The sequence below is a fragment of the Notolepis coatsorum genome (genome assembly GCF_963971535.1).
Source record: "Notolepis coatsorum genome assembly, chromosome: 17".
NCBI classification, from domain to species: domain Eukaryota; kingdom Metazoa; phylum Chordata; class Actinopteri; order Aulopiformes; family Paralepididae; genus Notolepis; species Notolepis coatsorum.
In genome coordinates, this window is record NC_140181.1 from 10,006,992 (window position 1) to 10,029,991 (window position 23,000).

The following is a 23,000-nucleotide window of genomic DNA, read 5'->3' on the forward strand; positions in this document are numbered from 1 at the left end:
AGGGGGTGTGCGAGCAGTGCGGTCGCACAGGCCCTCGCGGGAAGGGGGGCCTCGCAAAAAATAAATAAATAAATAAATTTAAAAAAAATATTTTTTATTTATTTTTTTTATTTTTTATTTTTTTTTTTGCGAGGCCCCCCTTCCCGCGAGGCCCTTTTTCATCACAGACCTAAAATCTAGTTTTGCTTATATGCTTATATATTTCACATTAGACACGTTTGTAGAATGTGTCTGACTTCCTGCCTCTGCGGCTCTGCAGACTGCAGTTTTCCGGTTTCTGCGGATTTGCTGCTCTACAGATTTTAGGATAGTGTTTCCGGGCTCTTCTCGGACACACGAGGTACAGGGATGATCTAATTCAGCGCTATTCAGAGGAGCGAGGCGAGTGGATGTCTTTTCAAAAGAAGGAGAAGAGAACTTGTGAGCAGATAAATCTGTTAGGCAGCAATACGCCGAAAGGTGTCCAGTCTGCCGGAAAGTACTCGAAGAAGAAGAAGAAGAAATTACACCGTGGGCCAAGAAAGTCTCCTTCCAACTTTACCATTGGCGCCGCGTTGATACTGCGTTATGGTGAGTCAACCTATGATTATATTCCCGCCGTGGACCTGACCTATCTCTCTTTCTCTCTCTCTGGAGCCAAACTGGTCGCGTTAAATCTCGCACAGGGCCTCGCATTTCTCCCAGGCGGCCCTGAGCCCCACTATACGATTTACTCGCACACTGTGCTCCTAAATGATTTTTCCGGTTCGCACAAATCTATTTTTAGAGGCAAATGAGAGTGAAATGCTGGCACTGTATAGCCCTGATATAATACTCCAATATGCTCATATGGCTCCCAATTATTTTACACGCCAGAGTGGCTGAGTAGCCTCTGTAATTTACCAGCCAAAGAGGAAATCTACACGCCATTGGCGTTTGGCGGGTGCTTATTTTGTTCCCTGCACCTGGGTAAAACAGAGTCCATTCTCTCCGGTTCAATTAGTTCAAATAACAAACTCAGCAAGACCGATGGCTTCTCAGTTAGAGTGGGTGACAATATTGTCACAAGGAAAGATGAAATTACATACCTGGGTTCCATCCTAGAGGCAAATCTTCCCTGTGACAAAATGGCATCCAATGTAATCAAAAAAGTCAACCAACGAACAAGATTCTTGTACCGGATCTCCTCTCTGGTGAACAAGAATACCCTGAAGACGCAGGAGCACTCATTCAAGGGTACTACGACTATGCTTGCACCAAAGCACCTCAAAGGCGCTAAAAACAAAATTACAAACATCACAAAACAAACTGGTCAGACTACTGCTTGATCTTACTCCTAGAACCCACCTCACCCCTGCCCACTTTGACAACCTAGGAGTAGGATGGCTTAGAGTAGACGACAGAGTACAGCAACTTGCAATGGGCCTGGTCTACAAGATACACTACACCACTAAGGTACCCATGTACATGTCAAAATACTTCCCAAAGGTCTGGGAATACCACGACCACAACACCAGAGGGAGCTCCACAAATCATGTTAAACCCAGATTCGGCTCAAACAAGGGACTAAACACTAAACCTCCTCCAATGTACAGTTTCCCCCCCTCCACCCCACCTACCCAACCTCCTCCAATGTACAGTTCCCCCACCTACCCAACCTCCTCCAATGTACAGTTCCCCCACCTACCCAACCTCCTCCAATGTACAGTTTACCCCCCCACCCCACCTACCCAACCTTCTCCAATGTACAGTTCCCCCACCTACCCAACCTCCTCCAATGTACAGTTCCCCCACCTACCCAACCTCCTCCAATGTACAGTTTCCCCCACCCCACCTACCCAACCTTCTCCAATGTACAGTTCCCCCACCTACCCAACCTCCTCCAATGTACAGTTTACCCCCCCACCCCACCTACCCAACCTTCTCCAATGTACAGTTCCCCCACCTACCCAACCTCCTCCAATGTACAGTTCCCCCACCTACCCAACCTCCTCCAATGTACAGTTTCCCCCACCCCACCTACCCAACCTTCTCCAATGTACAGTTTCTTCCCCCTCAAATATACTCTCTTTTTAGACTCTTTAGAGACTCACCTCGTTGGACATGTGAGCAGAAGACCCTGAACTTCCCCCGGGCAGCGCTGTGAGTGTGACGCAGGGCGGGGTCGGCACGCACTCGATCACGTCTCCACACAGCTGATTCTCAGAAGTCATCCAAGAGACAGAGTCAGCTGTGAGACCGACGGATGGTGATGTCCGCTGCAGGCCGCTTGTTCTTTTTACAGGGTGGTGTTTGGGCTTTTAATTTCTTCAATGAAATGTTCAGTTAACAGTTGTAAAATCCCACTTGTATTTCCCCTTTTCGATGTGCGTTTGTGTGCGTGCGTGTGCGTGTAGTCGGGTAGGGGGTGGAAGATTCTAAGTGCACGCAGTGAGGGGTGTGGGGCTGTTACAGGGTTCATGCAGCGAGGGGGGCTGTTACAGGGTTCATGGTAAAGATGAAACGGAGGTATGGGATTTGCTGTGAATGCTGACATTGTTTAAAGGGGCTTTGCACAGTGTCACAGTTTGGCATTAGCGGTTTTAACATTGTCTCTAATAGTGCTGCGAGGAGGAGGAGGACAAAGCCGGATGAATTTAGAGTCACAAGTGCCCCAGTAAGCCTTATTAATGTTGCATTCCTATGAGTTTTTTCCCCCCGCAGTGCTGCATGACCTATTGTTCTATTGACAGAATCGACCCAGCAGTGCTCCCCATCGTACAAGTATTACTAACATTCCAGCACTGCATAACTTCCAGATAATTTTTTTTTACCTTTAGATGTGTTTGATTTGATTAGATTAGATTCAAATGTATTGTCATTATACAGCACAAGTACTACAGTGCAACGGAAATAAGTAATATACAATGCACAGGTGATTAAACTGGATATAAAATATATGAATGAGTACTACTGAGTAATAGCGCTAATCAGATGTATGTACAGAGTTGTAGTATTAATATGTACAGTGATACAGGTATAAAGAGACACTATGGTAGTAAGTCATACTGGCCAGCAGCGTAACTAGTAAGAGTAGGTAAGGGATATGTACAGATATAGATATAGTATCTACAGATATGTAAAAAGGATTATATGCAGGTATGTACAGACAGATGTAGACATATTTACAGAATAAATTATATATACGTATATAAAGCACTGTACATGCTATCATACAGAGTTATAGCTTATAGGGGTAGACTATAATTATGAGGTAGGTAGTTAAGATTATTATGATTACAGTGTAGGGCAGTTGTAGACAGTGAAAGCATGTGTTGAAAATAGCAATGTGTATAAATCCCCAAATAATTGGATAGGCACTCCAAAACTAGTTAATTGCTTTTAGAAGTGATTTAGCTGAATACTTTGGAAGCTTTCACATGGAGAGTGCGTGGCAAGTCTATTCAAAAGAATTAAAACTTTTAACTTTTTTCAGAAAACATTTGGGTACCCCGTGCTGGGGAACAAACCCGGGACCCTCACATGGGGAGCAAGTGACTTTACCTCAGGACTACTGAGACACTTTTCTGATAGCCTCACCCAAACCCTAACCTTAACCACACTGTTAAACTAACCATAACCCTAACTTTCTATCTTAACCACAACCACAACATCATCATATTTCTGTGTTTATATATCAGGGTGATATGTGTCTTAGTCTAACGGTGAGAGCACTCGCCCACAACCACAATCATTGTTGATTATTAGACTCCTGGTGAATGTTTGTTTTGGACTTTCTCCAAAACGTAAATATGTTACATAAAGAATAAGTAAATATATTACTTATGGCTGTAACATAACGTACATTATGTACTTTTTTTTTTTTTTTTTTACTGTGGTCATTTAGTATTTGTATTACTTTATTCACGTATTCTGATGAGACAGTGTTAGTACACAAGCCAAATTCCTGCATGATCTAAATATGCTTTAGTTGCTTTGGAACTCCTCAGTTCAGTTCAGTGGTTATCCAGTTTGGGCACATGTTATATGAAATAAACAATATTTTCACAAACAAAAATGATTCAGTACAACAGGGGCCTTGTAATATAGGCAGACATATGAATAGATCGATTACAAAGGGAAAGTGTTTATGGAAAGTATTGAATCTATTGGCCAGATGCATCGCAAGTGTATGTATTAATCCGAGAGGTGTGTGTGGTCCACTGTAAGAGTTGTACTGAATACGTAGAATTTGAGACTGAGGGAACGGGTGTCAAAATCCTCACAAATTAGCCCCATTCGAGGCTTATTTGTAAATTATTAGTTTTTAGTTACTCCAGTCATCTCGCACTCTCTCGCTATATGCAAAAACACGAGTGGAATCCTGCTCATGCGATTACGCTTTACGTCTTACTGTAATATATCGCCCATATAAGGCAAAAGGCATATACTGTGTTAACTGTCACTGTAAACACAGAGTCACTATAGGACAGGTGCCTCTGGGTCTCACAGGGGGGGCGGGTCTTGAGAGTTAGAGGAGGGGGCGGGGCTATGTGTGCGGTCAGATGCGAGGGACTGTATAAAACGAGTCCTCTCCAGGCTGCTGGTCCTCAGTAAAGGGATATTCCACGAAGAGGATGACAATGAGGAGCTGTCTTGAGCTGCTGGTGCTGCTGGCTGTGGCTTCCTCTGCTGTCGCAAGTGAGTAATAATAATATAATAATACCTTTATTTGTATGGCATCTTTCATGCAAGAATTGCAGCCCAAAGTGCTTCACAGCAGTAATGTAGACCTAAAATAGACATAGGTATAAAATGAGCATAAAACTTAGGTTAAAACCTCCTGAATTTCTTTTTAATAGATTTCTGTCATTAGAATCTATAAGAAAATGTTTAATATATTTTCATGAAAAGCGAACTTTCGCCTTTCCACACTTATGGATTATAATATATTTCTGACTAATCTAAATCTATAAAAATACTATTGGCAGGTTTCTTACTAAATAAAAAATAAATAAAAGCAGCATAAATTAGTATAAAATAGACAGAATAAGAGCAGTGCATGGATGTGTAGACAGAAGAAAAGCAGTGTAATAAAATAGCTCTTCGAGGTCATGTAGTCGAGAGATGGGTGATGTGCGTGCAGGGTACGGTCAAAATGTTATAAATGAAAGTCTACTGTCTTCATGAGGTGCTGGTATCGACCACAAGAGTCAAATAGGGAGGAATACTGTTCACTCTATGTAGCTACAAATCACCAGGGTTTAGACGGTGAACTGTGACGTATAAGATGGCCAGATGAAGTCAGTTCACTGTTGATGATTCATTCATCTATATGGAGCTATACTTTGAGCTGCATTCCTCCTTATTTTACTACTATCACGACATCTAAGAAGGGAGATCCCCCCTTGAACGGCCCTTCTAAGGTTTCTCTCCTCCACATTGCCTGTGGTGCATTTTTTCCTATTGCTAGGTTTTAGTGAGTTTTAGCTTACCTTCGCGTGGGGTATGTCTGGGAGTGTTGCATTTATAATATTTTTTTTGGACTTTATGGTGTTTTGTTCTTGACCTATTGTGATGTTTCTTCTTGACTTGTTTAAAGAAGACGTGTCCGGCCCATGGGGGACATTAACGTGTGTTGTCGGGCCTTACAAATAAATTTGATTTGATTTGATTTATTTTTGCTATCAAAGCGGTTGCGATTATATTCTGGGCCGGTTGGAAGACGCTCGGGAGGTAGAGCAGTCGTCTGGTAATCCGGAGGTTCCCGGTTCGATTTCCACTCCTCCCGGGCAGCTTGTCGAAGTGTCCCTGAGCAAGACACACTTAACCCCTAATTTCTCCCGATGAGCAGGTTGGCACCTTGCATGGTCGCCTCCGCCGTCGGTGTGTGAGGGAATGGGTAAAATGTGAGGAACAAATTGTAAAGCGCTTTGGATAAAAAGTGATATATAAATGTATCATTTACCATTTAGTGGGAACAGTGGGTCTCATTCTCGAACGAATTTACGACAAAACATTTCGTCTTAGCCAGATTTCGGCCCATTTAAGACATATTAGGGCTGGGAGCGGGAGTCCCCAAATTTTCCTGAGATCAGATTTGATCGTGGCTGAGAGCAGATTTAAGAGTGCTGAGGAGCAGTCTTATGATTGATTGACTAATTAAAAATGTTATTAACTTGACAGACTGTGTTCTCATAGTGATTCCTTCATGTCAACGCTACAGGCCTCCTTGTAATTAATTACTTAATCATAATTAAAATAAATATGACAATATTTGTACGATAAGAAATCACGCATTTGATGTAGGAAAAATAAATAATATGGATTCATCTGATCACAGGGCAGCTGCTTAACCATATCTGAACCAGCTATTTTGGACAAATGTATAATTACTTTAATTACTCAATTATGCAATTATTGTGAAATGATTGAAAATAATAATTATTTAATGCCTTCTGTGGAATTTGTATTTCTTATTTGTTACACATCTGTTTTAATGATTAATTATATACATTTGAAAGAATGCAGGTCAACATGTAATGTATCCCATTGATTGGTATACAATGGGACAGACCTTTGTTTGATTGATTGATTGATTGATTGATTGCAAACTTTATTAACAGATTGCAGAATGGGTACAGTACAGTACAGCTCAATTACATACAATTGTTAAGGGGATGCAGACCAGAGAACGACTTTCGTCTTGTTTACATCAGGGTCCCCCATTTTCAATTCATCATAACATATATGACACACACGACACAGATAGACAGTACTGCTACATCTATACATTTATGACATACCAGATTTGCAAATACAGTACTGTTTGTGATACAAAAAGAGTCCAGAAAAGAGAGTACATTTGACGTAGAAACTGTTGGAGGAGGTTGGGTAGGAGGGGTGGGTGGGGGATAGACTTACACTGTACAAGCAAAACTGTACATTGGAATATTGACAAAACCATACTTGGTCATTTACTGTACATTGGAGGGGGTTGATATAGCTATAAACCTGCATTCCTTCGAATATATCATTAATCAATTAAACTTATATTGAAATACACTATATAGCCTATACACCAACACTGAAATGACAGTGGATAAATAAATAAGAACTAAAGCTAATCGGTGGAAATAGACTGCATTAATATTCCATAACAATTCTTGTGTGCGCCTACGAATGAACAGTATAGGCTTAATTATGGAATAATAAGCCATACTGCGTTCATTCATTACGCCCGCCGTAGGCTATATATATTATATTTCATTAATTCATTCATATACAGTACTGTGCGCGCGTGTGTGTGTGTGCGCGCGCGCTGCGGCAGGTGTACCACGAGCTGTATATGATGCCAATACATTAATCTAATCTAGTTTTGATGGCTCGCAAGACTCGCAAAGCACTTCCGCCATTCCATTTTCACACAACTGCGTCACTAGTTGCCTTATAAGGAGCTCTGGAGGCGTTGTTTTGTATGCAAATGACCTGAACAGGAACGCGCGTTTCGAGTTTAAGACAGAATGCCATTCTCCAAGCAGATATCAGATCATATCATTTGTGCGACCGTTTCAGCCACTTAAGACATATTACCAGCACGTTCAGGACTCAGAGTGAACTTGTCATTGATTCTGTCTCAGTGGTTCCAAGATAAGTCTTCCAGAATAACTCTTTGAAAATTTTTCGGGAATGAGACCCAGTGTCTTCCAGGATAATAATGCTCTTATCAAATAGGCACAGGATCCAATTTGAGCGTTTCCAGTATAGGCTATGAGAGGTTCTGGAAGGGCGTGTGAGAGCAGCAGCGTTCTAAACCTGGGGGGCCTGGAGAGAGCGTTGCTCAGAGTCATTGTGTTAGTGGTGGTTAGCGGTGACCTTTGCCCTCCAGGGGGTGAGCAGACTTAAAACCATGCCAGAGAAAGTCAACTCTCATTACGGAAAACATCACAGACCTTCACTGAGTAGCCTATTGGATGTTGTTTTATTTTCTTAACGATGAGAATAGTGGGTATTATGATTATATTCACCGTACAAAATTGGCAGATCAAGAGCAATGCATGAAGTGCAGACATAAAATAGTCTAAAAGTATAAAACGAGCATCAAAATAGACAAAGTCAAGGTAAGACATGAACATTAAATCACATTTTTTCATATTAGGATCCAACATTTTATAATAGGCCTTTTTTAAGTTGAGAGTCTGTACTACAGACAGCCACGCCGTGACAAATCAAGACACGGTTCAAGATGAGATAAGATATATCTCTTTATTGATCCCCTTGGGGGAAGTTCAGGTTTGGGTTCCATTGTACTCCGTAAAAGCAAACCTTTAACATAAAGAAACTTGAATATTAATCTTAAATTGTCACATGAGTCTCCGTATCATGAGCTCTGTCGACTCATTTCAGAGTGGAGGGATGATGGTGGGGCTTCTTAGGTTTTAGTTAAGGATTAAGGATTGTGCCTTTAAAGGGTCAAAAGGTGCAGTAATAAGCACAGTGGCTTTATTAATGAAGTGAACAAAAAAGAAAGTCAGTATTGATTTCATTGAATATCTATTTCTCTTCAAATGCAAGTCAGTGCAGCGTTGTAAGAGAGCGCCGGTGTTTAAGATGTTTCCGCTGAAAAACAACAGTCTTGACGACATCTTCTGCATGTATAGTTCATCTCTGTAGTTCTCCAAGGTCCATTAATCCGCCCTCATGAGGATTACTCAGCCAAGCATGACTGCAAAAGACATGGCAAGAATGTGCCCTTCTGACAAAGTGTTTGATTTCGGTCTTCATCTGAATCATATGATGCACTCGTTCACATCATGAGGCTGGCCGGTGAGACTGTGTATAGGATGTTCACTCACCACAATGGAAATACACTGAAATATTCTATTGTTTCTTTTATATATCTAAATATTTTCATATTTAAAAAGAATAAAATTTATTTAAATAGTATTCCATGATTATTCAATTTCAGATCATCTTTTAATACTACAATCATTTCAAACCTTTATTTATACTCGAAAGGCAACAGAGGTTTCCCTAATTCACAGTCACATCGAGTGTACATACATAGTTAAGCAAAAAAAGGCATATAAAATCACATAGCATATACAATCATAACAATTAGACAAGTAAGGATAACATGTACAACTTATATAATAAAATAGTATAACATGACTGCTAGGGAAGGTACTGTAATTCTGCTTGCCTTGCCATTATGCCACATGTCTGTAGCATTTCAAGTTTGTTTTTATTTGTCAAATACAAGGTACACGTACATTATAGTGAAATGCTTGGTTCTGTATGAGCCCTCTGAGATTGTGCTTCATACAGTAAAGAAAGTAAAAAGAATAAAGACAAAGTACAAAATGCAAAAATGAGGTAGATATGTAGTGCAAATCTTTTAGTAATAAATATATAAAATATGGTGTAGTGTTAAAAAGTGTCTAAAAGTGAATTATAACGGATTATATTCATTATTATATTTCTTAAATCTCACACTTTCTGAAGCCCAGTCATGGGTGGAAGAGTCACATGGGTGTTGATTATCCAGTAATAATCCAGACTGAGCAGGAGGACCCCGTCCTAAAACCTGAATGGGGATAATTGCGATGTGCCAGACTTTTTTTTTTTTTTTTTTTAAAGAGTGGAAACCTTTTATATGAGCTCTCTTTGTCTTTAATCCAAATTAAACTCAATGCCATTTTTCATCTGTGGTAAACCACACACACACACGCACGCGCCCTCTCTCTCTCTCAGCTGACTCTCACATGAGGGGGATTGGAGACTTATGAGGATCACCAAGCGGCATGCAGAGTCCTTGCAGCACCCAGGGAGACCTGCTGCCCGTGCCCCCTCACGTGAACACTGAGGAGGAGACACTCTCCAACGCTGCTTAGAAATCTGACTACTAATGTTCCCTACATTATATGTTCGACAATTTAGACAGTAGTCATTTGTAGTAATAGTTAAAAGCATGTTTTGTTCCTTTTAAAATGACATATTCAAACCTGTAAACAAAGAGGCCTTATGTGATTTTATGTTCTGTGCCATTCCTTGACTTCACCTTTACATTTATTTTTATTTTGTGCTCATTTTATGCCAAGTTTGTATGCCTGTCTTTTCTGCTGCTGTGAAGCACTTTGAGCTGCAATTCCTGTATGAAAGGTGCTATACAAATAAAGTGTATTATTATTATTATTATTATTATTATTATTATTATTATTATTATTATTATTATTATTATTATTATTATTATTATTATTATTATTATTATTATTATTATTATTATTATTATTATTATTATTATTATTATATTCTTTCAGACATACAATTTGGGACCAACCAGATGTGTTTGGATGAATTAAAATAGAAAATACTATAGAAAAATACTAGAAAATAATATATACACACTGATATTTCAGAACCCAAGAACCGCTTCACACGATATCCTTCATGGAACAGCAGGATGTACCCTGTCTGGAAGGATGGAGATGCCCGCTACAAAGACTCTTGGAAAGGTATGCACTCCGCATATAGGCCTATACTGTTTCTCTCCGTGGAGTCACAGGAAAAACACTGCACACACTTTCAGACTGTAATTCATGAATTTAATTACATATTGTACATATTAATACTACAACTCTGTACATACATCATTAGCATTTACATTTAGTCATTTAGATAAACGCTTTTATCCAAAGCGACTTACAAGTTCTGTACGACAAGTCAGCAGGAAGGGTACAACTCTTTCAGCTGAGTAACAATGTTCATCAAACAGTGTTGAAACTTGGGTGCTGCGTAAGTGTTGAGTGCAGAGTAGTATAGACATATTAGTATAGTAGGAAGAATGCAGGATAGTAGAAGACAGTAAGTTTTTAGTTTTTTTCCAATTCAATATTCAGATATTGTACTAATTTATATATTTTATACCCAGTTTAATCACCTGTGCATTGTATATTACTGTTGCACTTTACTGTTACATTTGCACTCTGGTCGAATCTAATCTAATAATTAGTAATGTAATTGGGGGGAAATTGTTAGATTTTCATCAACATCGATAATTTACAATAATCAGTGCATTTCTGAACAATTAACGATGAATTTCAGTGGTTTTGACCCAGTGTCTTTAAACATGTATACATTAGGGGGACAATCTAAATGATACCATGCAGCATATCATTACATATTCTGTACTTATTCTTTTTCTAAATGTCATTTTAGTCCACGGATTAATCCCCATATTATGTACGGCACACAGGTGGAAGGGTTACCTTCAGCGTGGGAAACGATGCGCCGACTCTGACCGGAGCCAAGGTGACCTTCACCATCGACCTGACGTTCCCCCACATCCAGAGGGTCCAGCCCGACGGACAGGTGGTGTGGGCGGAGGACGGCACGCTCAATGGTGAGTCAGTACACACACGCACGCACGCACGCACGCACGCACACACACACACACACACACAGAAACACACACACGCACGCACACACATTGTTGTGTTTCCTCACACCAATCCTGTGGCCTTCGTTCAGTTCTTGGCGATGTTGACGCTGCCTAGCATGGTTAGCTTGAACGAATTGTCCATGTGTGCCCTCGTACATTCATGTTTTTTAATCTTCTCAGATAAGTGTTTCATGTCCTTTACTCCAGTAACAGTCCATGGGCATGTTGTATCTGTCCCCGTCATTTAAAAAAGCAGGCATGGAACGCAAAATACGGCATTTACATGACTGCATATAGCCATGCCTTCTTGTTGCACCAATTACGGGAGAAGCCTCGAAATGTAGGTTTGACCTTTTTCGCTAGCCTGCTGTTTTATTTTGATTTAGCTGATGCTTTTATCCAAAGCGACTTACAAGTTCTGTGCGACAAGTCATCAGGAAGGGTACAACTCTATCAGCTCTACAACAGAACCCCTAACCATCACATACTCGATTGATTGATCTTAACAGTCTCACAACAGAACCCCTAACCATCACATACTTGATTGATTGATCTTAACGGTCTCACAACAGAACCCCTAACCATCACATGCTTGATTGATTGATCAGTCTCACAACAGAACCCCTAACCATCACATGATTGATTGATCTTAACGGTCTCACAACAGAACCCCTAACCATCACATGTTTGATTGATCTTAACGGTCTCACAACAGAACCCCTAACCATCACATGCTTGATTGATCCTAACGGTCTCACAACAGAACCCCTAACCATCACATGCTTGATTGATCCTAACGGTCTCACAACAGAACCCCTAACCATCACATGCTTGATTGATCTTAACGGTCTCACAACAGAACCCCTAACCATCACATGCTTGATTGATTGATCAGTCTCACAACAGAACCGCTAACCATCACATGCTTGATTGATCCTAACGGTCCCACAACAGAACCCCTAACCATCACATACTTGATTGATTGATCTTAACGGTCTCACAACAGAACCCCTAACCATCGCATGCTTGTGCATCACAGGAACCAAGTACCGTGAGTCCGAGCCGGTCTACCCCACGCAGACCACGGAACGGGAAGGAGTCTTCCCCGACGGGACGCCCTTCCACGCCGAGACCAAGCAGCCGCCCTACGTGTTCGTGTGGAAGACGTTTGGTGAGTGGGCACGCTCTCCTCGCGCACCGGATCCCGCCGCCTGAAACAGTCCTAATGATGTGGACATCGCTGGGTTCGAGGGGATCACATGACCTGAGACACGACCCGCCTTTATGGATTATGTACGAGAGCCTTCGAGACGTGGCTCATATGATCGGGTTCATTTTATGATCCCCTGCCTAGACCGAAAACAGCTTCCTCAAAGGAAACATATTATCCATCCTATAATCCAGTGGCTCAGGTTAAAGGTCATGAGGGGGGGGGGGGTATGAGGGAAAGGGATCATAGTAAAGATAATCAGAGAAACCCAGAAACCCTTGTGTAGCGTGTGAATTGTATAGTGTGTGTGTGTGAGAGTGTGTTTATATGGTGTGTATAGTGTGTGTGTGTGAGAGTGTGTTTATATGGTGTAGCATGTGAATTGTATAGTGTGTGTGTGAGAGTGTGTTTATATGGTGTGTATAGTGTGTGTGTGTGTGAGAGTGTGTTTATATGGTGTAGCATGTGAATTGTATAGTGTGTGTGAGAGTGTGTTTATATGGTGTGTATAGTGTGTGAGTGAGAGTGTGTTTATATGGTGTAGCATGTGAATTGTATAGTGTGTGTGTGAGAGTGTGTTTATATGGTGTGTATAGTGTGTGTGTGAGAGTGTGTTTATACGGTGTAGCATGTGAATTGTATAGTGTGTGTGTGAGAGTGTGTTTATATGGTGTGTATAGTGTGTGAGTGAGAGTGTGTTTATACAGTGTAGCATGTGAATTGTATAGTGTGTGTGTGTGAGAGTGTGTTTATATGGTGTGTATAGTGTGTGAGTGAGAGTGTGTTTATATACGGTGTGTATAGTGTGTGGTTGCAGGATATGGAGTCATGCACAGAAAGTTGAAGGTTCGCAGGTGGGGGTGGGGGGGGGAGGTCTTCGCTACTAAACCCCCTCCCTTTCTTGAAATATTGCAATCAATGCTCACTTGTTCATGGTACGCAAACAACAGGTGACTGTCATCAAATAGCATTAAATTACATCCATGAACCACCACAATGGTCCGTGAACCACCACAATGATCCATGAACCACCACAATGGTCCGTGAACCACCACAATGATCCATGAACCACCACAATGATCCGTGAACCACTACAATCTCAGACCAATTTCAATCAGGTTTCCGCAAAAAGCGGCTGTACACACCTTTATCGCATCCAGACTCGATTACTGTAATTCACTCTTCATCTGTCTAAATAAAAAAAAATCCATTGATCAACTTACTTACTTACTTACAATGGTCCGTGTCCATGATCGTGTCTTGTAACCTCATTACAATCAATGGGGGCGATAGTGGCTCGGGAGGTAGAGCGGTCGTCTGCTAATCGGATGGTTCCCGGTTCCATTCCCGCTCCTCCCGGACGCGTCTATTTTTTTACCAACGGATTTCCAGTTCCGCGTTCTGCAATCTGATTGGCCACTGACGTTTCTGGTGCGATCTGATTGGCCACTGACGTTTCTGGTCATGTGACATGTGCTCCCAATCGCGTGACGCCTGTGTCTTTGCCCATTTCCGCCTCGAACGGCATGCAAACTACCTAACGCCTAGTTTATCTCTGGTTAAGCTTAGGCGACTCTTTCGAAGTTGGTTAAGGTTAGAGTTTGGAATCAGGGCTGGTGTTCTATCGCCCTGCTCTAAGACAAACTCTAACCTTAACCAACTTCGAAAGAGTGCCTAAGCTTAACCGGTGAAAGAAACAGGCGTCACACGATTGGCTGCACATGTCACACGACCAGAAACCTCAGTGGCCAATCAGATCGCAGAACGCTTGGGAGGTAGAGCGGTCGTCGTGCTAATCGGATGGTTCCCGGTTCCATTCCCGCTCCTCCCGGACAGCTTGCCGAAGTGTCCTTGAGCAAGACGACACTTAGACCCTAATTGCTCCCGATGAGCAGGTCGGCACCTCGCATTGGTCGTCGGTGTGTGAATGTGTCAGTGAACGGGTGAATGTGAGGAACAAAATTGTCAAGCGCTTTGGACAAAAGCTGCTATATGAATACACCATTTACCATTTATAGTCATATTTACTCACAAGTTCACACTCGTTCATCTCTTGTGTCTTCTTCACTCTCCAGATAAGTACTGGCAGGTGGCGGACGGCTGCTCCTCCTCTCTGACCATCAGCACTGATGACATCCCGCTGGGCTCCTACAACATGGACATCGTCGTCTACCACTACCGGAGCAAGGAGAAGTTCATCCCCATGGGATACGCTTCCACTCAGTTCTCCATCACTGGTTAGTGATAAGATAAGGCAAGGAGAAGTTCATCCCCATGGGATAGGCTTCCACTCAGTTCTCCATCACTGGTTAGTGATAAGATAAGGCAAGGAGAAGTTCATCCCCATGGGATAGGCTTCCACTCAGTTCTCCATCACTGGTTAGTGATAAGATCAGACAAGGAGAAGTTCATCCCCATGGGATAGGCTTCCACTCAGTTCTCCATCACTGGTTAGTGATAAGATCAGACAAGGAGAAGTTCATCCCCATGGGATACGCTTCCACTCAGTTCTCCATCACTGGTTAGTGATAAGATAAGATAAGGAGAAGATAAGACAAGACAAGACAAGATAAGATCAGATCAGATCAGACAAGATGAGATAAGATACGAGAAGATAAGATAAGACACGACGAGATGAGATGAGATGGTATCAAATGAGATTGTGTGGCGGGAAGTCCGTTCCACCATTGCGGAGCGAGGACAGAGAATAGCCGGCTTCTCTTTGATGACCCTCCCGGAGCTCGGATACGATATAGATAATAAACGTCCGTCTCTCTCCCCTCAGATCAGATCCCCTTCGCCGTCTCCCTGGACCAGGTGAACGACGTCATGGCGGCGGACATGCGCTTCGTCCAGAACCGCGCCATCGCCTTCACCGTGAGCCTCCACGACCCCAGCGACTACCTCTGCACCGCCGACGTCACCTACAACTGGCAGTTTGGGGACAACAGCGGAGCCCTCATCTCCAGGGAGCGCACCGTCACCCACACCTACATCGTCGCCGGGTCCTTCAAACCCCAGGTGGTCATCCAGGCGGTCATCCCAGATAAGGCCTGCGACCCCCCGGCGGAGACCCCCACTCCCACCCCCGGCCCGCCCGCTGATCTGGTCACCACAGGTAACGTACAGTCACCGGCTTACCATGTTCTATTATTCTTTTCTTTTTTTTTGCCTTTCTATTTTTCTCCCACCCCCAATTCAGTCGTTATGCCAATTCCCTTCATGGTTCTTGCGCGCATTGCCCTATTGTCGATCTGGGGAAGGTGTGTAGACTATCACATGCTGCCCTACTGTCGGTCTGGGGAGGGTGTAGACTACCACATGCTGCCCTACTGTCGGTCTGGGGAGGGTGGAGACTACCACATCATGGCTCCTCTGATACACGTGGAGTCGCCAGCCGCTTCTTTTCACCTGACAGCGAGGAGTTTCACTGGGAGAACTGGGAGGTTCACGCTATTTCCCCCAGATCCCCTCCCTGCTGAACAGACACCCCGACCAACCAGTAGGAGTCGCTGTTTGCAACGACCAGGACTGACACCCCACCGGCTTCCCACCCGCGAACACTGATAGTCTCTGCGGTGGTAGCCGAGTGCTTAGACCTTAATGTAGTGGTACAGTACAATACCGTGGCTCACACAATCTATTTGTGAAGGGTTTGTGCGTGTGTGTGTGTGTGTGTGTGTGTGTGTGTGTGAGTGTGAGTGTGTGTGTGAGTGTGAGTGTGAGTACGTTAGGCATAACCGTGGGCATGGACTGCTGCCAGCAGCTGAAGAACTAACGGCTGCAGAACTCGAGAACTATTGTCTGACCACTGTGTCTCACTCTTAAACACCGAAACCTGCACAGACTACAACATATGACGTATATCATGCCAGTCAGGGAACTTTGTGTATACTGTTTACTTTTACTTTTACTCATAGTATTCAGATTCAAATGTTTTATTGCCTATATTTATTCTAACATAAGATATAACTGATAGGGCATACAGACCCTCATCTACACCTTTGTTTGTTACGCTGAGTTTACCTCTCGGTCACTCAGATCCTCCTCTTCCTTCCAACTTGTCACTCCCCTTTCCTTCTTTTTTTAATCCACTTTTTCTCCTTATTTTTCTATTTTTCTCCCATCCCAATTTCGCCTCGCCAATTCTCCCTTCAATTCTCCCCTCCCCTGTCTCGAACGTTGCTAGACTATGCCTCCCACTGGTCGGCTGCAGTGAGGACCAAGCCTTGCATCACGTGTCCCCTCCGGTACACGAGGAGGCAGCTGTCGCATCTTTTCACCTGCACAGCGCGATCTCTCAGCGGCGAGGAGTAACGCTTGGGAGGCTCACGCTGCCCCCGTTGCTTCCTGATTCTGCTGTACAGGCGCACCAACCGACCTGTAGGAGTCGCTGTCCACAACGTCCAATCCACACCCACCGGCTTTCCCACCCCCTAACACTGCCAATTGTGTTAGTATGAACGACCGGCCAAGCCGGTAGCAACGCAGAGAGCTGGGCTCGAACCCAGCATCTCCTGCGTTAGTGGCGAGCGCCTTGCCCACTGCGCCACTTAGCCGCCGTCACTCCCCTTTCCCATCTGACTACCATGGGATCCAGAGCCTTCTCCCGCTGTGCCCCCCGCCTCTGGAATTCCCCCCGACAAGACATCCGCTCAATAGACAACCGTCTCTCAAAACACATTTGTTCATTCTGGCATAATTACTTTAATTGTAAGTTTATTATAACTGCTCCCCTATGTGTAACTTTGTAATATTGTGTTTGAAACGTTTTACTGTGTACGGTAATTGTATTTGTTTTTAACTCTGTACGGCGACCTTGGGTGCTTTGAAAGGCGCCTTCAAATAAAATGCATTATTATAATTATAATTATAAAAGCAGCATTATATGACCGTGTCTGTCTCCAGTGAGAGCTCCGCTGCTGGCGTCCTCCGCCCCGCGGCTGGTTCTCGTCTTGAGTCCATCCGACGCGGAGGAAGACGTGACAGAGGAGGAGGCCTCCAGCGCCTCCACCACTCAGCCCGCCCTGGAGACGCCCACCGTGGACACCACCCTCCTGCTGGTCTCTCAGGGCTCAGAGGCAGCGGCTGGACTCCTTACTGGTGAGTAAAGAGCCGAGTGCTTTGGAGGGAAGCCTGACACACCAGCTGCATTTTTTTTTCTCCTCCTATTTTTCTTGTATTTTCCTCCCATCCCAATTTAGTCGTTATGCTAATTACCCCCTCCCCTTCCTGGTCGTTGTGCGCATTTGCCCCCCCACTGGCCGGTCTAGGGAGCCCTGAAGTCTATCACAATGTTTCCTCCGATACATAGGAGACAGCCAGCAGCCTCTTTTCACCTGCAGGCAGCGAGGACTCTCATTGGGTGAGTGTAACGCGTGGGAGGGCACACTACCTCACCCAGATCCCTTCCTCGCTGTGCAGGCGCCCTGACCGACCTGTAGGAGTCACTGTTTACAACGTCCAGATTACCACCCACCGGCTTCCCTCCCGCTGACACCGCCAATTGTGTCAGTATGACGACCGGCCAAGCCGGAGGCACCGCTGGCAGCAGCTGGATTAGATACCAGTGTCTCTGCGGTGGTAGACAGACGCTTAGTCCGGTGCACTACCCGGCCGCGTGAATATTAAAGGCAACCAACTTGTGTTCAGCTTTTCGTTCAGCGTTTCTCTGATTGGCCACACGGCCACGTGACCGCCCTAGCACACGCCCTTTTCCGCTGAGAGACGCGGCAGAAGCGCTGGTCGAACCAACGCGCTGCTCGAACCAGTTCAGACAGAGGTGTTTATTTATATTAATAAACATATCTACTAGAAACACTGGTGTTCTGTTGTGTGACTGTACTAAACTCTTCCACCACATGACCGACATTTGACATACAGTACACCTCCTATCTATGTTGGGATTATGTTTGGTCATGACAAAACAATAAAAATCGCTACTGTTAGTAATGCTGCCACCACCCACTTCAATGACAGAGCTCTCATATTTGCGAATGCATAAACTATATCTTAAATTATGGCGATGTGTCTAATATGGCTGTCGCGAAGTCATTGATAAGCGACAGCCATATTTGACACATAGCCATAATTTAAGATATAGTTTATGCATTCGCAAAATATGAGAGCGCTGTCATTGAAGGGCTTCCTACAACAGAGCACCGCCGCTGCTGCTGCTGAAGCTGGATCAAGCCGCGGGCGGCGCACGGAAGCCGGGGAAAAACCACCGCGTCGCCCCGCTGGCGCTTCAGCAGCCTCCACGGGCGAAATAACATATAACATTACAGCGTACAGTTCCATACTGATGTACAGTGAGTGTGTAACTGAGGGGTTACAAAACCCTGACTGTATTAAAGATTGTGATAGATTAAACCACTGCTAGTTATGTACTTTAATTACTGGCCAAACAGTACATCAAATATAGATGGTGAACACCCACAAGAACACGGCATTTACACAGAAATACTATTGGAGGGTAATTTATTATTATTAGGCAACGTTAGGTTACAGAATGAGAATTAGGGTCGCGCTTGTATGGCGAAGAATATACGTAAAGTCAGTCAAGAGCATAAGTCACTAAGAATAGCAAGAATCCTACGATGGGTCTAAGCTGACGCCACCTGTTGTATAGTAGCAATTATATAGGGCAACACCGGTACCAACTGGAGACAATGGGTTCCCTCCGGGGTGTAAGGCCTGGAGGGTAGAGGAATGTTCGGGTACTCCGTCTGAGTCAACGAGGAATAAAGAGAGTCCAGGTACAGGAGTCGGTGCTTGTACTCCCTTGATCAGCAGACAAAAGCAATAGTTGTAATCCAAGATGCTCGACAGCATTGACGACAGCTAGCCAGCCCCGTCCACGAGGCAGGCCCGAGTGGTAATCCTCACGAGGTTAAATCCCAAACGATAGTGGAAATCAACGGTGCTCTTCTCCGGTAGTCACGTCCCAAATCAATATAATCCAACCAGGAATGGTTCTGCAATCGCCGGCGCCGATTCTCCTGTGTACATGTCCAACGGTTCTCGCCTAGGACTCCTCGGGTGTGGGCGACGTATTTAGGCCACACAGCCTGGATAAGTGCACTAGCTAAAGACACGACGAACCGATGGGTAATGCTACACACGGAAGAACTGTGGCCGCACGATATACAATAAATGATCGACTATTGACTTCACATTAGATTAAGTCGAACTCAACGTTACTTCATTAAACTCTGACACTTTAACATTCTATTCGCACGCGGTTCTCAATGCTCTATTTAGATGCAAGGTTGCTCACTTCACTGCACGTTGACTCGTGGTGAAGGTGGGTAAGGTTTAGGTAAGTTTTGGTAAGGTACTGCCGTTTACACCTGCGCCGTATTTATACTTAAGTGAATATCTAGTCCCAACCTCAGTCCTTGTCTCGTATTACTACGCTGACTCTGGGCATGTTCTGACATGCCTGCAGTTGTCTTTGAACTTGCCGTTGGGGGCTTGCGCGTTGGCGCCTGGGGGCGCTGTCCAATAGGAGAGCGAATATTACTCTGGTCTGTACGCAGGTAAAGGGATATTCCGTGTATATATATAAATAATATACAAAGTATATCAAACAATAAATATATATATTCAGTTTAATCTGGCCCTTCACAACAGAGTGTTTAATATGGCTGTCGCGAAGTCATTGATAAGCGACAGCCATATTAGACACATAATTTAAGATATAGTTTATGCATTCGCAAAATATGAAGGGCTTCAACGGAGCACCGCCGCTGCTGCTGCTGGAGCTGAAGTGATGTACAGTGACGAGTGAATCTGGTAGTTGGTTGTTAAAAACGCGAAACATAATAACGTTACGCTTTCTAGTTCAGCGCATTTCATAACTGTATGGGCTTTGTTTATACTTCAGAGGTGATGTACAGTGACGAGTGAATCTGGTAGTTGGTTGTTAAAAACGCGAAACATAATAACGTTACGCTTTCTAGTTCAGCGCATTTCATAACTGTATGGGCTTTGTTTATACTTCAGAGGTGATGTACAGTGACGAGTGAATCTGGTAGTTGGTTGTTAAAAACGCGAAACATAATAATCAGTCAGCAGCGCTCCACTGCTACTGCAGCTGAACACAAGTTGGTTGGTACAGCAGCTTAAGTTGGTTGGTAGTGGTACACAAGTTGGTTGCCCGCGCTGCCGCTTGCTCCTTGGATTTCATTTGGGAAGTGGGAGGGGCTGCCGCTTGCTTGCGCGTGGGGGCGGGGGGTTGCGGGCAATCAGAGAAAAGCCGAACACAAGTTGGTTGCCTTTAATATTCACTATACCCGGCCGCGCCCCCCCCCCCCCCCCAGCTGCATTTATTGATGTTTTTGGTCCCAACTGGAATAATAATAATAATAATAATAATAATAATAATAATAATAATAATAATAATAATAATAATAATAATAATAATAATAATAATAATAATAATAATAATAATAATAATGTTATGGTTTGACACCGACCCCAAACGCAACGACACAAGAGAGTAGGATTCAGAGTTGCCAAAAACAAGGGCTTGTTTATTAAGACTAAATTAACAGCACAGACTTGGAAGAGTTCAAACAAAGACTGGAATACAAGCAAGGATGAATGTTGCTGCTCTGCAGCTTCTCCCGGGATGGTAGTCAGGGGAAGCAGACGCTGACGTCAGAGCCGCTCTGCAGACCTCTCTCGGCAGAATCTCCGAGGTGGTTGCGGGACCGAGAGAGAGAGAGGGAGCGAGTTAACTCAGAGTGTAGGTGGAACAGAGCAGGTGAACAGGAGAGGTGACTTGTACCCGAAAACAGAGTTATCCAAGTGACTGAATCTTCGGTGTAAAAACACACTGTGAGTAACGTTCCAAACACAATCCCAAGTGATAGATATCTTCGGTGCAAAATAAACACTGTGAGCCAAGTCCCAAAATACAAATCCAAAGTGATAATATCTTCGGTGTGTAAACACACAGTGGGAGATGTTAGGCCAAAATATTATCCCAATGAAACAATCCAAAAAAGGCTAAACGCTGGGTGAGTGACTGTCTGATAAAAAGCTGGAAATCTTCAGTGTTATATAAACACACGAAAAACGGAATTGGATCAAAGACAGTCATAAAAAACTCACCCAGGCGTTGTGCGTAAAGAGCGTTGGAACAAAATGGAGCGAGCGCGTCGCCTCGGGGAAAGGGTGTCCAAGAGGAATGCTCCTTGAATATCCTGGAGGCAAAGCACAGGGAAACAACAGCAGGCAGCAGGAACGGCGAATGCAACTGAAATATCAAAACGATCCAACAAAACTTGAATGGGGAAACGGGGTATAAATAATACGGGAATGCTTAATTGACAAGCAGTGACAGCTGAGGGATGTGATTGATAAGCGTGTGGACGGGGGAGAACCAATCAACGACGTCTCTGGGAAGAAGCGTGTGAATAGGGGAATGAAATGATTAAGAGAAAACAAATGGAAACAGAGCGAGTAGGCTTAAAGGAACAGAGCGAGTAAGTGAGCAAAGGACAAAACCTCACAGTACCCCCCCCTCCACGGGAGCCACCCGGCGACCAGGCCGACCCGGCTCGTCAGGATGGGCACGATGGAAATCAGTGATCAAGCCGGGATCCACGATGAGCTGCCGGGAGACCCAGCTACGCTCCTCAGGGCCGTAACCCTCCCAGTCCACCAGGTATTGGAACCCCCGGCCCCGCCGACAAACGCCCATCAACCAGCGGACCTGCCACTGGGGGTGACCATCCACCAACACGGGAGGCGGAGGATCAGGAGCTGGAGGCATAAGGGGACTGAGGGAGACGGGCTTAACCCGGGAGACATGGAACACGGGGTGAATGTGCATGGACGCAGGAAGTTTCAGGCGTAGGGCCGCCGGACTGAGTACCTTCAGGACCTCGAAAGGTCAGACGAAACGGGGGTTGAGCTTCTTGGCCGAGGACCGAAGCGGGAGGTCCCTTGCGGAGAGCCACACCCTCTGCCCAGGGAGGTAAGTCGGCGCAGGAACCCGGCGCCGGTCGGCACCACGACAGGCGCGCTCAGATGTCCGGAGCAGCGCGGTCCTGGTGATCTCCCAAACTCGTCGGCAGCGGTCGAGGTGGTCCTGCACGGAGGGAACTGCCACTTCCGCCTCCTGTGCGGGGAAAAGAGGGGGTTGGTAGCCCAGGGAAACCTCAAATGGTGAGAGGCCGGTGGCGGAACTGACCATTGAATTGATGGAGTATTCAACCCAGGGAAGGAAACGGCTCCAGGATGCCGGTCTCTCGGCTGCCACACACCGAAGAGCAGACTCCACGCTCTGGTTCATCCTCTCCGTCTGTCCGTTAGTCTGGGGATGATAACCAGAGGAAAGACTGACCGTCGCCCCCAATCCCTTGCAAAAGGCCCGCCATA

The 23,000-nt window shown here is 44.5% G+C and overlaps 1 protein-coding gene across 1 annotated transcript in view; it reads left to right on the forward strand.

Annotated features, from left to right (window-relative positions):
* Positions 1 to 4,579: 4,579 nt before the first annotated feature.
* pmelb (premelanosome protein b) overlaps positions 4,580 to 23,000 on the forward strand; it is a 31,254-nt gene continuing 12,833 nt past the window's right edge. Inside the window, exons 1-7 of the mRNA XM_084333809.1 lie at positions 4,580 to 4,659; positions 10,377 to 10,472; positions 11,213 to 11,359; positions 12,438 to 12,569; positions 14,684 to 14,845; positions 15,394 to 15,726; positions 17,517 to 17,711. Of these exons, the coding sequence (XP_084189935.1) occupies positions 4,596 to 4,659; positions 10,377 to 10,472; positions 11,213 to 11,359; positions 12,438 to 12,569; positions 14,684 to 14,845; positions 15,394 to 15,726; positions 17,517 to 17,711 (1,129 nt within the window). The 5' untranslated portion in view covers positions 4,580 to 4,595. The remainder of the gene's footprint in view (positions 4,660 to 10,376; positions 10,473 to 11,212; positions 11,360 to 12,437; positions 12,570 to 14,683; positions 14,846 to 15,393; positions 15,727 to 17,516; positions 17,712 to 23,000) is intronic.